At 42.6% G+C, this 17,691-nt stretch overlaps 1 protein-coding gene across 9 annotated transcripts in view; it reads left to right on the forward strand.

Annotated features, from left to right (window-relative positions):
• The window catches only part of TTLL5 (tubulin tyrosine ligase like 5), a 140,937-nt gene extending 125,315 nt beyond the window's left edge, over positions 1 to 15,622 (forward strand). For 2 of the 9 annotated variants that reach the window (XM_064150040.1, XM_064150098.1), the window contains 3 exons: positions 2,363 to 2,448; positions 8,455 to 8,516; positions 12,956 to 15,622. In XM_064150040.1, the coding sequence (XP_064006110.1) occupies positions 2,363 to 2,448; positions 8,455 to 8,516; positions 12,956 to 12,979 (172 nt within the window). In that variant the 3' untranslated portion in view covers positions 12,980 to 15,622. Of the gene's footprint in view, positions 1 to 2,362; positions 2,449 to 8,454; positions 8,517 to 12,955 lie in introns of those variants that run through there. The other 7 variants (XR_010303751.1, XM_064150057.1, XM_064150065.1 and 4 more) reach the window with 5 other exon arrangements.
• The last annotated feature ends 2,069 nt before the right edge of the window (positions 15,623 to 17,691 follow it).

Below are 17,691 nucleotides of genomic sequence, written 5' to 3' on the forward strand. Positions count from 1 at the left end.
TACATTCTGGCTTTGGAGTTTATATCAGGACATCAGAGACAACTTGAGGGGTGAGCTTGGCATGGTGGGAGATCAGTGACCCAGGAAAGGATCTGAGAATGAGCTCTGTGGAGGTGACAGTTGAAACTGCAGTAATCAAGGTGCACTTCGAGCAGGCAGAAGAGGAGGAGGACAAGTCTAGAGAGAAAAAGATTCTCTAAATATAAACCACACTTTTTGATGTAGAAGTGTGGCTGTTCCCTGTTTTGGGGGTGGTTGAGGTACTTCCTGTCATTCTTGACATTTTCAGCCATTCTATGTACAGAAGGGTAAGCTGAATTTGGCTGTCAGATTTGCTGAGTTAACAAAGTGGACAAGCTAATTGTAAGCATGGAATATCTATGTGAGAAGCATAGGTATGTGTGGATGAGAAGCTCAACATGAGCCAGCAGTGTGCACTTGCAGCCCAGAGGGCCAACCAGATCCTGGGTTGCATCAGAAGTGTGGCCAGCAGGGCGAGGGAGGTGATTCTCCCCCTCTACTCCGCTCTGGTGAGACCCCAACTGGAGTACTTCATCCAGTTCTGGAGCCTCTATTACAAGAGGGCTGTGGACATGCTGGAGTGTGTCCAGAGAAGGGCCATGAGGATGATCAGAGGGCTGGAGCAGCTCTGCTATGAGGACAGACTGAAAGAGTTGGGGCTGTTCACTCTGGAGAAGAGGAGGCTCCCAGGTGACCTTCTTGTGTCCTTCTGGTATCTGAAGGGGGCCTACAAAAAAGCTGGGGAGGGACTTTTAAGGATATCAGGTAGTGATAGGACTAGGGAGGAATGGAGCAAAGCTGGAGGTGGGGAGATTCAGGCTGGATGTGAGGAGGTAGTTGTTCACTATGAGAATGGTGAGAGCCTGGAATGGGTTGCCCAGGGAGGTGGTTGAGGCGCAGTCCCTGGAGGTGTTCAAGGCCAGGCTGGATGGGGCTCTGGCCAGCCTGATCTAGGGTAGGGTGTCCCTGCCTATGGCAGGAGGGGTGGAACTAGATGATCCTTGTGGTCCCTCTCAACCCTGACTGATTCTATAATTCTATAAAGGTCCATCTGGATTCTCAGCTCCCAGAAAGACTGTGCAGTATCAGCAGTAAAAGAAGCCATAAATACACATCCAAAATTCTCTCCAAGAGACAATAAACATAAGAATCAGACACTTCATTTGATGATAGCATTTCAAATTCTGGCTGACTAAAGTAAAGGATTGTGTTTGCAAATGTAATGCCTGCATAGTTTTCCCTTTCTGTAGGACTTCCAATTTATTCCACTAAAAACCATCTGAGATAAAATACAGGAGTCCCTCACTGGCCTTTTACTTGCCAGGAGCCCCTGGGTTACTGGCGAACTTGCTGATTTTGAAGTTGGAAAGCAAAAGGTTTCAAACAAAACTGTACAAACTGCACATGTGTGCCTGGGTCTGTTAGTCATCAGAGCATCACATGGGGATTAGAGATTATAGTGCTGTGCTGGGGAAGAGCTCACAGTTACAGAGCTGAATGAGAGAAGGACAACTCTGGCAGAGAGACAGGAGTTTACATGCAGAGGTCTGTAGCGATCAGAAGAGAATTGGGCAGGAAGAAAGGCAAGGAGGGAAAAGGGAAGTGAGGACAAAGAAGGAACAGGTGGATTGATTGTACAGACTTTAAGGACAGAATAGATCATTGCAGATATATAGCTTGACCTGGCCTTGTGAGTAGACCCATTTTCAATATTGGAGGGCATAGTCTCATTTTCATAATGAATACTTAGTTAAAGGAAGTGCAGTAATTAAATGCTGAGATAAATGTGGAAGGATTTGCATAAAGTATCTGTTTGAAGACTAGCATTGGACTACTAAAGTTAAATGCATCCTGTGAGTTTTGGGATGCCAAGACAAGTGAGAAGTCTTGCCTAAATGAACTGCCTCTGCTGATACGAGATGCAAGGACTTTTGAGTGTTGCATGAGTTTCTCAGTCTGTGCATTTCTTTTTCTGAAGTTGCTTAGTTGCCTTTCTTCAAAATCACTGGAATAAATTGACTACAGCCTTACTAGCTGAGTTGTGCTTTGGTGGTCCAGTACCATTTATTGTCTTCTTCATCCTCCATAATTAGCTAGTGAGGCATGTGAGAGAATTATTTTAGACGTGTGGAAGTGTTGTAGTGGATTGGGTGTTCACCTGTCTTGCTCTGCCTTTTTGGAGTCAGTTGCTGGCACTGCCTTTTCCTACTGTGTTCAGACACAGTTTCATCATTCCAATGAGATTGTGTCAACTAGAAAAGTGTTCAGTTTTTTGTTTGAAGCTTTTGTTTTTCCTTAGTATCTTCTTTCTTCTCTCTAATTCAATGCTTTCACCTGTTAGGGTGACCTCCACTGAAAGACAACTGAGCAGATTACAGAACAGCCTTCACAGTGCTACATCCTGTGAGCCAGGGACAAATTCCACAGGTGAGTGCCAATGCTAAAGACCAGGAAAGTGGGAATGGGTATGCTGGGATGCTTCCATCTTTTTCCCAAAAATTGGCAGGGAAAAGCTTTCTCAGCAAGAAGAAGAAACACAGCTGCCTACCCTGTATGTAGCAGTTCCTAGGTAACAGTCTGGGTTCAGCTGTGCAGGGAATGTATTCCTCGTGGGATTAAAAGGCTAACCAAAGGCTGACTTTCATAGAGTTGGAAGAGGAAGATCCCTAAAAATGTGGCAAAAAAAAAAAAAAAAAAAACCCCAAAAAACCAAAACCAAACACCAAAACTTGGCTAAAATGGCTTCTCTTTGCTTTAGACTTTGGCTCAGAAATGTTCTGTTGTTTGAGCTTGGCCTGTAATAAAGGGTCAGGACATTCTTTACATTTTTCTTCAGTCTTGCTAAAACGCCCCTTAGTTCAGAAAAGGCATAGTTGAGACTTGTGAATCAGCTGCATAGGAAAGTCACAGCCATCAGAGGTGAAAGTTCTCAAAGGACAAATCAGTCACATTGTGCTAGAGTAGCTAATGAAGTAAACCAGGTTTATCTGATGTTGAGGTCTCAGTAAATGAAGATCCATTTTTCATTAGTGTGAACCGATGGGCAGGCAGAATGTAGTCTTGGTGAGCCTGTATTACCCATGAGCAATAGTAATTTGTGATGGTGCTGGAGTGGACTCTATGAGCAAATTATCATCTAGAGTGCCTAAAAAGACATTCTGTTTCTGGCCTTTTGTTTTGCTGTGAAACCCCTGAAAACATACCTTGAGTGAAAAGTTTTGTCTTCACAGACTGAAAGAAATCTGTGGAGGGCTGAGCTACCAAACTAATCTCTTGAATATGTAGCTCTGGAACTTAAAGATGACATTTCCATTATTAATGTCAGTGATGTTACTGCTGATCCTCTAGCACAGATATTTAGCTAATGCACTTATTGTGTGATTCCAAACTACCTCCCATGCTTTACCACCTGCCAAAAGCTGCAGTACCCTACCAGAGATTTTGTAAGGTGGATAGCCATAGTCAGTGAAAAACATCCAACAGCATGTTGGAATGTGACCAGTGTAGGAATGGAATATCATAGGATCATCAAAATAAATAAGATTACGTCAACACTGTAGGTTATGTACAGTTGAGGCAAAAGTTCTGGTCTACTGTGTAGTTTGAGCTGAGTTTTTAGTACTATATATAAAGCAAGGATATATGGATTACAGGGAAGTGTAAAATTGGAATTCTCAATGTATTGACCAAAGTGGTCAACTTACCTGAAAGTGTTTGTGTGCTGAATTTTGCCTTCTTTTCCACAGTTTTAACACACTCTCACAGTTGCCTCCCTGTAATTTTAACATCTGCAAGAGATTCTTTCACCTCCCACTAGAACAGGTCACTCAGCCTGGATTTGAGCATTTCCAGGGAGGGAGCATCCACAACCTCCCTGGGCAACCTGTTCCAGTGTTTCACCACCCTCACTATAAAGAGCTTCTTCCTAATACCTAGTTTAAATCTCTCCTCTTCTCGTTTAAACCCACTACCCCTTGTCCTGTCATTACAAGACATTGTCAATAGTCCCTCCCCAGCCCTCCTGTAGGTCCCCTTCGGATACTAGAAGGCCATGATAAGGTCTCCTCAAAGCCTTCTCTTCTCCAGGCTGAAGAGCCCCAACTCTTGTAGCCTGTCTTCATAGCAGAGGTGCTCCATCCCTCTGTTCATGTTTGTGGCCCTCCTCTGGACTCGCTCCAACCTCTCAATATCCTCCTTGTGTTGGGGCTCCAGAACTGCACACAGTGCTCCAGGTGGGGTCTGATGAGAGCAGAGTAAAGGAGGAGAATCCCCTCCCTTTGCCCTGCTGGCCATGCTTCTTTGATGCAGCCCAGGACACAGTTGCTGTCTGGGCTGCATGTGCACACTGCTGGCTTATGTTGAGCTTTTCATCAACCCAGACCCCCAGGTCCTTTTCCTCAGGGCTGCTTTCCAGCCATTCACCACCCAGCCTGTATCTGTGCCTGGGATTGTGCCCACCCAGGTGCAGGACCTTACACTTGGCCTTGTTGAATGTCATGAGGTTGGCCTGGGCCCACCTCTCCAGCCTGTCCAGTTCCCTCTGGATGGCATCTCTGCCCTGTAGCAAGTTGACTGTGCCACACAGCTTGGTGTCCTTTGCAGACTTGCTGAGGGTGCACTCGATTCCTCTGTCCATATCACTGACAAAGATGTTAAACAGCACTGGTCCCAGCACTGACCCCTGAGGGATGCCACTTGTCACTGTTCTCCAGGTGGACATTGTGCCATTGATTGCCACTCTCTGCATGCCACCATCCAGCCAATTCCTGATCCAGCAGTGCTCCACCCATCCAGTCTGTGTTTTTCCAGTTTGGTGACCAGGATGTCATGTGGGACAGAGTCAAACACCTTACTCAGGTCCAGGTAGATGATGTCAGTTGCCCTCTCCTCGTCCACTGTTGCTGAGACTTCATCATAAAAAGGCACTAAACTTGTCAGGCATGATTTGCCCTTGGTGAAGCCATTGCTGGTTACCACCAATCACCTCTGCTTTGTTTTCCATTTGGCTTAGCAGAGCCTTTAAGAGGATCTGCTCCATGATCTTGCCAGGCACAGAGGTGAGACTGACTGGTCTGCAGTTTCCAGGGTCATCCTTTTTTCCCTTCTTGAAGATGGGTGTTATGTCATGTTTTCCCTTTTTCCAGTCAGCAGGAACTTCACCAGTCTGCCACGGCCTTTCAAATATGATGGACAGTGGCTTAGCAACTTCATCTGCCAGGTCCCTCAGGACCTGTGGGTGGATCTCGTTAGGCCCCATGGACTTGTGCATGTTCAAATTCCTTAGGTGCAAATGAACATGGTCTTCAAGTGTAGTTAGCAGATCTTCTTTCTCCCAGTCCTTAGTTTTGCCCTCTGGAACTTCTGTTTGTTTCCTTCTGTAGGGCTAAGCTAGCTGCACTGTACTAAACTTATCTGAAGATGAAATGTTTAGGCTGCCATTTAGCTAAGAGCACAAGGGCTTTGATAGAACCCTAGTTTGGCCAAGTGGATGCTAGCAGAATCATGGTGGGTAGGTCATTCAAGGCTTCCTTGTCACTAGAGGAAGTGTATAGCTGCAAGAACAGTGCTAAATATTGCAGTGATTGAACTAACCAGAGAAAAATGCTTGTTCTTGGAAACTGGGGAAGGATATTTTCTTCAGCCTTGCACCAAGCCACTGGTATGTGTCAGAGGCTGCTGTGCCCAGTCTATGTGTCTCAGAAACTACTCTGGTCCTTCCTGCAGGAACAGCTGTTTTTCTTCTCCACTCTCTCCATTGATTGCTTATACTAGGGCCCTAATTTTCCTCATCAGCAGCTTATTTGTAGTTACTGTTTCACATGTATTTAGTATCCTAGATACTAGAAGGGTTAGAGACACAAGTCATGCAGCAGACTACAGAATAAATTGTAAGAACTTAAAGAGAAGGCTGTGAAAAGTTGCAAAAGTAAAATATGAGCCAGGCAGAACCTCTGTACAAACACACACAAGTGTTCAAAAATGTCTTAGAACCTCCAAGAGTCCTTCTCTGGCACCCTGTCTGAAGACAGCTGTAGGGCTCTGCAGTGAAGAAACATAAAGGTCAGGATTCTGAAACAAGTCACCACCACTACAATGAAAGCGTGGCAGCTTGTCATCCCTATGACCTCATCCTCATTTCGTGGGGAGGCAGAAGCTGTGTGTGAGCTGTGTGCAATGAGGGAGAAGGCAGAGATTCTCATGAGTGTCTACAAACAGGAAGCTAAATCTGCAAGCTATCATTTAGGGGCTGTACTGAGCAGTTTGCTATCAATGTTCCTGAATGTTTAACAGGATTTGTTCTGTTAGAGAACTACTAAGAACTACTGCCTCTAGGGAGCATTCAAAATGCTACTGACCTGATTTTTCACTGAAATTGAACACCCACTGTACCAGTGGGTTGTCAGTCATTCTGAAAGTACAGCCATTAGCACGTTGGTTTGTTTGGGGTTTTTTAAACTGTGATTCTCAGAATTGCTGGTTGCTTCCTGCTTCATGGGCTTTAGCAATTCAATTAGTGAAACAGGGTGGTTGTGAACCAAGAAACCAATTACCTTTTCTAAGTCTTTTTCAGAACATAACTTGCTAAGTAACAGCTGAGTAGTGATGTGGGTTGTTCAATTTCAGGTTGTCTTTCTGAGGCCATGTTTTATGTGATCTGTCCTTATAATATTTTTTCTTTTTACTGTGTATATTAACAGTGTAAAATATATGGAGACATTTTGCCATGCTTTGCTGTTTTATTTTCTGTTCCTCTCTGGTGGCATTAGGTGAAAAATGCATGAATACTTTTCTTAAGGAAGTGAAGTTCTAGGCTAAAAAGGTATCATTTTGCCACTAGAATGTTGAAACAGCTGACAAGAAGCACTGAGGAGGTTCTGTAGCTACATGGAAGACCTGGTAGTTAGAAATTTGTTAAATTTATTATTATTCAGTTTTGAAGACACTAACACAAAGCAGGTTTTAAGGAGACTAGAGGATGAAGGGCATTTTATGGAAATAAGTAGTCCTAGGCAGCTTTTCTGTTCCTGAACTGGACTCTTGTGTGCAGGAGCCCAGAGATAGAAACAATCTGAAAGTGCAATTGTGGAGTGAGTGCACCAGGTGGTGACTCCAGCTGGTTTGGTTTGTAAAGGTAACAGCAGTGAGTGAAATCTATCTTATTGCCTTAGAATCATAGAATCAACCAGGTTGGAAGAGACGTCCAAGACCATCCAGTCCGACCTATCACCCAGCCTTATCCAGTCAACTAGGTTTGCTGCCAACTTCTTGAGAGTTTGTTTTAGTTTGAAATTCTGAGAAGGCAGAATGCTTCTGGGATTCTGTTTTGCTATGGCAAAGAACCTAATGTGCTAATAACCTATATAATTGCAAAAAATATGAATCTTGATTAAAATTGGGCAAGGCTGGTGATGCCTGGCTCCAGACTTGACAGGACTTTGCCCTTTTCATGCTCAGACTGATTAAGAGTGATGCAGTTTCACTGTGCTAATGTTTATATTACTAGTGTCTGCATGGCTTTTCCACTACATGTGCTGGGAGAAGAAGAAAGCATTAGTTACTGATTGAGGGGCATAAGTTAGTAATACACTATCTGAGTTGGACAGCAGTGGAGACTGCTAAGTCTCAGATCTCTACCTAGTCTAGTTTAATGCATGAGTCAAAACTAATTTGTGTTCTAGTTCTCTTAGGAATACTTCGTACAGAAGGTGAATGTCAGAGTTCAGTCTGATGCTAGGGAGGAAACTTCTTGGTGGTATAGACTTGATTTTACTCCCTGTGATTTCTACATCTGTATTTGAGCTCAGTTGCAGCATGATGCAGTTTACTTGCGATATTCACCTGGCCCCCATATCTGCATGAATGCCAAGTCTTGAAGGCATGCAACTCTCTAAATTAATGGGCTTAAACCTGGATCCTGAGCTGCCAAGAGATGAAGAATATGGGGACTAATAAACTGGTTTGGATCTAACCCATGAATAAGGCAGGCTGCTGTTACTGGTTTTCCAGTGATTTCCTTTGTAGATTAAGGTGGAGAAGAGTGTTTAAATGCCACCTGAGCAAGGTGAATGTGCAAGCAGTATGGTCCAGTACAGAGTTAATGAGTGGAGCCTGCTTGCAAACTAGTGGTAGTAAGGAGCACTTAGTATTTTCTGCATCTATCATACTCCAGGTTGGGTTTGAGTTTTTATTATTATCATTTTACGGGAACTACAAAGGCAGACTGAGTATTTTTAGAGGGTTTTTTATATCCAAGATTATTATATGGTCCTTCATAAGAACGTTGTGTATGTCTTGTTATGGGAGATGTGAAATTGTAGTTAACTTTGGAGGTGCTAAGCTGTGACTGGCTGTTGTCTACCCACTGTTTGAATTGACATTGTTACTGAAATGTAGCCTCTTTTCTATAAGAAAAGAAAATAAGATATTTTTTAGCAGGTCTGCACAAGAACAACCTTCAAAACTGTGGGGCACCAGCAAGGAAAAATAAACCAAAGGCAAGTAAACTCAACAGGCATTTAAACAAGATCCATACAATCATTTTGTATTGTTTGCCAGACAAAGAAAATGCCTGGGATTTAGAGATTGTTTTGTCAGCCATTCTCTCAATTCTCTTGGCACATAAAGGGTGGGAATGGGATAGGATATGTAATGTTGCCACTGTGCATGGTCTGTGTCAGACTGCCAGCCATTTGCTACAGTAGGGTGGAATTCCCAGCTGCCTAACCTTGTCCAGGCTTCTGCCAGGCTCCCCAGAAGGCAGTAGATTGCTGAACACCAATGCATTTATTTTTATGTTGTTACCACATTCCCAAGAGGAACCTTGGCTATGGTTTCAGCTGGTCTCACCACACTGTCCAAGTCATTCAACAGGAGCAGCTGGGAAAAGGAATCACTCAGGTTTCTGCACAGCACATTGCTGGTACGCCTCCTCCCTCCCACTAATCCTGTTAATTCCAGTCTTCACTTGCCACCCTCTTGGTTCTCTCTTGTTGCTGTGACTGACTGCACAAGTGGTCTTGACTTTGAAAGGTGACCTGCAAATGTGCACCTCAAGTAACCTCTACCTCACTGAGGCACAAGATATCTTATGACACAAAAGAGCAACTTTTGATGTCATCTTTACTCCTTTTTCCCAGATCAGGAGTGGAGTAACGATGAGCTCTGCCATATAAATCCTTCCAGAACCACTTGTCTGTCTGAGAAGTTTTGGGTGGGTCACTGAAAAGGAACAGCAGTGTGATAGCCAGCACCTTGCAACAGACTTTTCCAGTGCAGCCTCTCACCCTGCATACCGCTTTTGTCAGCTGCAGTAGTAACTTTGTGTCAGCATCTCTCTGTGGTGCTGTCTCTGTGCAGAAGCTGAATCAGTCCAGCCTATAGTATTTTGCAGAGTGGAACGTGAGGTGAATCCTACTGTTGTGCCCCACTTCTTGGGAGGGCAAAGAGTCAGTTGCAATGAAGGATTGGTTTCACATTCTTGGAATTATCATCTCACAGCCATTGTTCTTTCACGCATCACAAAAACATCCTGGATCTTCTATGTCTCCCCTGTGGAATTCCAACGTTTTATCATTAAAGAGGAAGGGGGAAAATATAATTTCTCTACCTGCTACAAGTATTGCATCTGTCTCAGGTCAGATAATGACAGACAAGACTGCAGTACTAGATGCATCAGAAGGGAAAAGAGAAGGCTAAAGAAAGGACTTCTCATTGCCCTGTCTCTTGATACTCTTCAAAGGAGAAATGAAGCATTACCCTATGAGTAGCAATGAGCAAATACAGATGTTTCTTTACCTTTAAAATAGATAGGAATTGTCAACAGGACATGACCATCCTGAGTTTGTCCAGTTACCAGAAAATTCTGTGTAAGTCTCTTGAAGTCCCAGCAGTGCTTAAGCTGTACCAAAAGCAGCATTTCAGGCCCTTCTCAAATGGGTGTTGAATAGATAATGTCCAATTTGGCCATCACCTTTCAGCTAGAGGTCAGTATTCACTTCTAGTGATCAGAAATTACATGTATTCCTTTACCCTTCACACCTCTAGTCAACCTTTTGCCTTTCTTTTATGACAGTAAGGAGCCTTTGACTGTTACTAGTGTTCTCATGCTGCTGAAGGGACACTGTGAGTCTCAGGACCTCTAGGAAAACAAGGCAAGGACAGTCTCAGAAATTGGCTTCTCTGAGAACTATAACTGAGCTTCAATTTTATGAGCCTTCACTTCTGATAGCCTCGAAGAAAACTCCAAAACAGAATAAGTAATGACTTCAGGCAGCTAGCATGACTGGAGGCTGAGCACTGCTTGCTCTCAGTAGTTAGGTGGTGAGCTGCCTGTATTTCTTCGATGTGTTGGGAATGTAATTCAAGATCAGGTGTGCAAAAACTGGGGGGGGGAGGTTATAGACTATCTTGGCCACTTCTGTCTCCCATCTGGCCCTTTGGCATTAAGTTATCTGTGGAGAGGATGAGAGGATGATTTTGTCCACTCAAAGTGGATGTTGTTTTAATCTGGTGACTAAAAATAGAAGCCAAAACATGTGCAAACAGAGTAAAAGGGGCATCTGAAGTTTATGGAATGAAAGATGGGGAAGAGGCAAATAAAGCCACAACAAACCAGGGAGTAGGGAGCTGAGTAATAGAAATCTGAATGAAGGCTGTCAGGTACAAGGGAGCATTAGCAGTCAGGGTGAGGAGCCCACCCAGTGTCTCTGTAAAATGGAGAGCAGGAAGGCTCATGCTGACTTCCACTGCTATATGTCTACTTGTTAATGAGGCTGCTCACTCTTTTCATGCAGGGAGACTTCACTTGAATGCAGTTGTGTGTACAGTTTGTATCACACACCCCTACTCCTCAAGTTCATGACTCCAAACTGCTGCTTTCCCTTGCTTGTCTGGTCCAGCAAGCCAGCCTGAAATTGTGCCCAAAAGACAGGGGAAGGAAAGCTGGCCTTCTGTCTTCAGCTGTCCTGCCTTGCTACTGTCAGTCACCCATGGATATAAATAAACCCCATCTATTTATTGCCTTTCTTAGTTGCACTGTATATTAGCAAGAGAATCCTGGGCATCACTCTAGGATTAGAATTTCTAGGATTATCAGATCTTTTCAAGGAGAAAGGGGGTTTCTGCTTTCAACACAGATTTGCTGTGGGTATGATTAAGCAGCCCAAACTGAGTCTAAAAGATGTTTTTGTTAGCATGGCTCCCTGACCCAATATTGTCATTCAGCCCAGTGCCCTGTTCTGTCTCAATCCTGCAACTTGGAAGCAGAGTGGATTAGATGCTGGTGCCTGATCAAGGCTGTGTACATCTGTGCTGAGAGTCTGTGTGACACTTTACATTAAGTCCTGTGATTTCTTTGTGACTCAGTATCATATCCACAAAATGAAAGAAATACTTTTCTTACCCCTGTGTAAAAAAAAGTGATAAAGTTTTTGAGGTGCAGTCATGGTTTTCACAACAGTATGTAAATATGTGCACAGACATACACAGACAGATACTTCAAAACCTCCTGGCAGGCAGAGAAAAAGGGAACTCATTCTGCTGTATGTGATGATTTGCTGCAATGACTCTATCACCAAGGAGAATCTGTGTTGGCTGGTGTAAGGAATGAGGGATTTTTTCTGTCCCCACTACACTCAATCAGAAACTCAACCAATTCAACCAGAAGGAGGTGGAATGCAGCTTGAGATTATAAAACTTCATAGAATTCTATTTCTTAATATTTATGCAATATGAACTCACTCATGATGGGAATCTACGTGTTTAGGTGTAAATATAGAAATGTCCCTCTCTGTGCTGAGTCCTCAAGGCAGCTATACAAGAACAGCTCAGCAAAGTGACTTTAATTCAGTTCATGAGAAAAGACAAATTGTACTGTCCATTTCTGTAGGGAAAGGAAGGCTCAAGTTTCTTCAAAACAGGAAGATGAGCTTGAACTTGGCTGACTCTCTCATGTGCCTTTTCCTCTGGTTTCAGCACATTGCCTAGGGATAGGTTTCTGGACTGGTATCCCATCTTCATAGACATGGCTGATGGTTTGATTCCTAACTCAGGTGCCAAACTTTCAGTGCAGTGACATAGCTGGTAATCTTGCTTTCTAAACATCTTTCCACATTCTCTGTGTGACATTTGGCTCTATGCTGGGCATTGAAGGATAGTGGTTTGGTTTTTTTTAATATAGAAATATTGTTAATAACCCACTCTCAACAAACATCAGTCACATTTAGGAGTAAGCTGAAGTGCTACATATGCAGGACAAGCTTTAACTGCTAGAATAGCTGTAAAATGAAAACTCTCTAAAAAAAATTTGCTACATTTTTAAACATTTTAGAGTTTTCTTTTTATATAGCTAAGGATTTTTAAGTAAAATAAGTGAAGAGGACATTGAATTTCCCCCATAATGTGCCTAAGGAGTATAATGTTCCACTATGTGGAATTAAAATCCATCTCTATAGTATTGGGAGTACAATTATGTTTCTTTATGCCCATTTAATTTCCTTTAAAGGCCAGACTTTTCACACCTTTATCTCTCCTGCACCAGGATCCTCAGCATCTTCTGGAGCGGGGAAGCAGAATCCCATGCAGGCAAATATGCAAAAGATGCATAGAAAGAAACAAAGTGTACTGATGTGGGAGAAGGATTTAGAGCTACTGGAAGAGCATATGAAGAGATGAGTCAGATGAGTCTAAGGCAGGATGAAGAAGGTATTCTGGCACATAAGCAGAATACCAAGAGTACTTTTTCACACAGTACTCTATTAACTTAGGTTTTGTCATACTGGTCTGTGACCTCATTTCTTACTCCAGACAGAGGGAATGTGGTAGGGAGATCTGAATTTCTGGTGATGGTTGAGAACTGCAGAGCAGTGCAGCGTTTTTTTCTCACAAAGCAGTCCTCCATGATTACCAAAAATCTTTGCTTTGTGTTTTTTTGCAGCTTCTACTCAAAGAGAAGGACTAACGCTGAACACCAGATGAAGAATCTGGGGTAGTGCTTCAAGTACAGGCCAAGGGAAAAAAGCAGCAGTGACTTCGTATTACCACACTCCCATAACATCCAGGAAAGAGTGAAAAGGAGGCCCTCGTGGGAGAGCAAGCCTCTCAGGAGAGTACCTGAATGTCTATGAAAGCTGGTGATGGGTGAATGACTGCCTCTGTGAGAGCTCCTGCTTCTGAGTCTAGAGATCCCTACCTTCCATAAACGATGAGATCTTTCTATAAGACGGAGGTCCTCCAGCTCGTTCTTCCTAAGGTCTGAGTTTGGACAGACAATTCTCATTTGCTCAGCCATTTCAGGGTGTCCTAGTCTGGTAACAGCCAGGATTCTCTGCTGTCATCACATGGTAACCATCAGCAGAGAAAAATCTTAGAATATATGACTGTAGACATCCATGTTGGTTGCCATCCTGAATTTTGGCAGAGAAACACATAGATTGATTGGTCTGAATAAAGTAATTTAATTTGTTTGGTTATAATTTCAGTTATTGATTCACACCCCCAAAATATTTACTGTCATTACATTGGACAGGTTTTGGATCTGTTTTTATGTGTCATTGTTGGATGCTTCTGTTCTGTGTGGCTTGTGTTTGTATTTTGATTACTATTTGTTTAGGCTTTATAAACTCTTTTAATTGACTGATGTTTTCATACCCAAGCTTGAACTCTAAGGCCCAGGTGGCTCCTATCAATTGTGGTAGTGGTTTGGTAAAGCACTCCAGTTAAAGTTTGCCTAATGCTATGAAAATTAATTTGCTTGTGGTAGAAAACAACATCAGCAGCTGGAAAATGTTTTGGAGAGAAGATCCACCCATTCTTCAGATGAACAGGAAGCAGCTTCAGCTCTAGCTCTTTGTTGGTGCCAGGTTAAAGGAAAACCTAGTATTTTGCAACTTCTGTCTTGTCAAACAGCAGGTACTATGATTGTCATTCTCAAAGAGTCCTGTTCCTTGTACCAGAGCCCTCACAGGTTGGACTCTATTAACTTATTTTATCTATTTTCTTGTTCCACAGCTCCCCTGTCATTTCTAGCCTGTATAGTCAGTGTTGAGATCATCCTCAAGCGTTGGCAAGTAGCTAATGGTCAACTCAAATAGCTGACAGAAGAAACAGTGTCAGAGGGAGAAAGTATTTTCTATTACAGTTATAGTATTCATGTTCACTCTTGGATTTTCCTGTCATTTAAGACCAGATAAATTGTGAGAAGATGAAATAATTGTGTTCATCCCCCAGTCACTTCACTGACACTTGCTCCAGGCATGAGTTCATAAGACAGAACATGCATTTTTCTGCTTCTGTTCCACTCTCACATTCAACATTGAATACTTCATTTGTCCAAAATGCAGCTCTCTGACATGGTTGTTGCTTCTCTTACTTAATTGGCTTTTCTTTTATTTCCTGGACAGTCATCATCCTAATCACATTTCTCTGCATTTTTTCAGTGTTCTTGTACTTTCATTTTTTCTTGTGGTCTTAAAGAATCTTCACAGCATTTGTCTGCTGTGCTGCCATCACATATCAGTGACCCAGAGATTTGTAAAGTCTGTGAAGTTACCTAGAGATCATGTCCCTTCTGTCTATGATCACTAAATTCCACCAATGGATCTTCAAGATAGATGTTTCTACTGATGCATCAAGTTGTAGGCTCATGATTAGTGAAATGATACTTGCAGAAGTTGTTACCTCAAACTTCTGCACATCCTCAGCAGCTGTGGGCTTCAAGACATTGGATCTGTCTTCTCATCATTTACTCTGCTATGGCATGATATTTGCTATAGGTTTGCCTCTGAGATTTAACCTCAGTAGATAAGAGACCATTCCTTTCTTTGTCCCAGGGGATCTGAGTTATCCTTATTTGACTGGCTTTCATGTAGAAGATCGAGCAGCTGTACATCCTTGTGGAACTCTCATTGGTTTGTCTTCTCTAGTGTCTAGTTCATGTTGTCACAGCCACCACTGAAAACAGAGAGACTTGGCAGGTAGAGATGTAAATGCACATTCAGCACAGTAGAGGTATTTGTCTTTGGAAGATCATTGGCAGAAATGGTATTTTTACATCTTTGTCTGGTAAACTGTTAATTGGTGCTGGCCCATTATGAATATCGCTTAATTGTTTTGTCAGCTTTGCCAGTCCCCTTGGTTTGGGGTAATGATTTGTACTCTGTTATAGCCAGCATGTTTCCTGAACTTCTTTGCATTGCATGTTAGATGTAGCCAACAGAGCATCTCCTCCTGTGATGCCTTAGCAGCAGTGTCTCAGACATCTTGCCTCTAAGATCTTTTACAAATATTTACAGAAATGCATGTCTAAGGCTCTCACTTCAAATAGATTAATTTTGTCAGCTCCAGGAAGAGCAAAGTCTTGAATCTTCTGCCCCTAGAAGGTTTTTTGTCTGCACTCAACAAATAAAAATGCCCCCAGGTTTCAAGACTGGTCCTTTACTTCAAGCCAAACATCTGGACCTTGAACTGTTCAGCCTCAGGATATGTTAGAGCAACTAGCACATCAATGGAAATAGCAGTATTCCTTTGCCTTGGGCATCTGCTGATCACAGCTCTGAGCACAGAGTAACCTTGGGAGCATGTGCAATAAAGAATACGGATCAAATCCTGCAATTCCAGTCTTTTGTTTTTACCATATCCCTGTATCCCTTAGCCTGGAGTCCATGTATGCCTCTGTGTGTGTACTGAAGGATAACATCTGTGTTTTGTCTCTTTGCAGCTCTGTCACCTCCACGTTTGTTCCTTCTCCAAAACGTGCTTCAGGCACAGAAGTCTTTCCCAGACATCTTGGAGAGAAGGTGTTTTACAGGAAGAGTTTTCTAGTGTAGTAGTTGCATGAGGGGAGTACAATTACATATGTGCTCTGAAGTGGGCATTAGTTTATTTCTGCTTTTTTGACATTTATGTCCCTGTGTTCATCAGTGAGTTTCATCTAAAGTGTCTTTGTTTACAGTGAAAAAAGAGAATTACCAATAGAAATTCCCAAGAGGCATCCGGCATCTACTTCACTTGTGAGACTGGGTAATGTAAACAAGGGGTCCTCCTCTTCTCTCCCACTCCATGTTTGCATTGCTTTTAACTTAAGGAGCCTGTTCCAATGAGAGAATCAGGTTTGTTAGTCTTGAAAGGAGTGAGGTACATGTTGGAGTCCTGGAGTCTGAGGTAAAGCAGAGTTCATACATGCATTTTCTCCTGTGTTTAGGTGGCAAACATATACAACATAAAAACTGAGGGGTTGCACATTACTGGGGGGCTGTAGAATATTTGAGGGGTTGTAGGTTAGCTAACTTGTACTCAGTACAGAAAGTTCACTTTCATATGGTTCATCTTGGCGTTTAAAACAGCCTCACAAGTTACATGAGTGCCATCAGTGGGAAATCACAGCACTAAATAGACCATTTAGTCTTGGATGCTAATGAGACATAGTGAAAGTTCTATTCTCAAGTTTGGATATGCTTTTGATCAATTATGGCTGGTTAGAATTGCTCCTCATTATGATGCCTGGAAGGTTGACACACAAATCTCTGGTATTGGTTCCACACTGGGGCAGGAGGTTTTGGTATCAAGACCTTTGTAGACTAGCAGGAGTCTCAGTACTGTGCCTTTTCCTCATAACAGAATAGGGATAGTGTTCATCTGCATGAAGTTGAATGGGTGGTAGTGCTGGACCCTTCCTCTTCTTTACCTGTGGGGAAGATTGTTGACTTACAGATGAGTTTATAGAACAGAATGAATTCTCAGTTTGCATTCTCTCAAGTACATTGTACTAATACAACAGTTCCAGTAATTTTGGATGATTTGCTGAAAACAAAAGTAGTCTGGCTCCTGACTTAACTTTTGTTAAGGTTTACTTGATGAAATTCCCAAGTACTTCCTTTCTCAGTCAGTTATACATTTGCTGTTCATGATAATCCTGGGCTCACTGGATCTGGATGGGTTATTTGCTGGTGTTAAAACAGATGGATTTTTTTAGCTGCAGTGAGTAACTGCCTGACTGCTCTTCATACTATTTCCATTCTGAATGCATTTTTCTTGTGGATCTGTTATGAGTTTCTTCCAAAAGAAGCTTCTGAGTTTTACTTAAACCTAGGACTTGACCTCATTTTGTTCTTTCTTGAACCTCATGTTTCTAGAGCTAAGATGTCCTTATTTATGCTAAACATCACGAGGACCTCATTTTATCAGGTCAGTCAAACAGTCCTTGAGTCTGCCTATGCCAGGAGCACAAAACATTCATAGTTTCTTCATCCAGAAAGTGGTTAGTTGGAAAAGAGGAAGTGAAAAAGTGAAAAGGGAATAATTGTTCAGAGTTTTGCAAGATGGAAGGAGGGACGTGAACTGAAACTAGCAGACATCTTATTCAAAGGGGAAAAAGAGGTGTGTGCACTCTTTTCCCTACAGTATGTGACTGACCCATGGAACTCTGTGTCACAAGGTATTATGAATGCAAAATAGTGCAGATGGTTTGACAAGATAAGTAGACAGCCATAAAACCCAAGTAATCTGTTAGGAGATAATGAAAAATAACCAATGAGCAAGAACTGTCTAAGACTTTCCAAGTGACTCTTCTGGAGAAGCAGCACAATGGGCATTTTCACTTTTCAGTTTGTCTATCAAGCATGTGCTCTGGACCAGTCAGGAAGGAGAGATGGTCTAGATGGTCTTGTAGCCTGA

This window comes from Pogoniulus pusillus, chromosome 1 (assembly GCF_015220805.1).
Source record: "Pogoniulus pusillus isolate bPogPus1 chromosome 1, bPogPus1.pri, whole genome shotgun sequence".
Taxonomy (NCBI): domain Eukaryota; kingdom Metazoa; phylum Chordata; class Aves; order Piciformes; family Lybiidae; genus Pogoniulus; species Pogoniulus pusillus.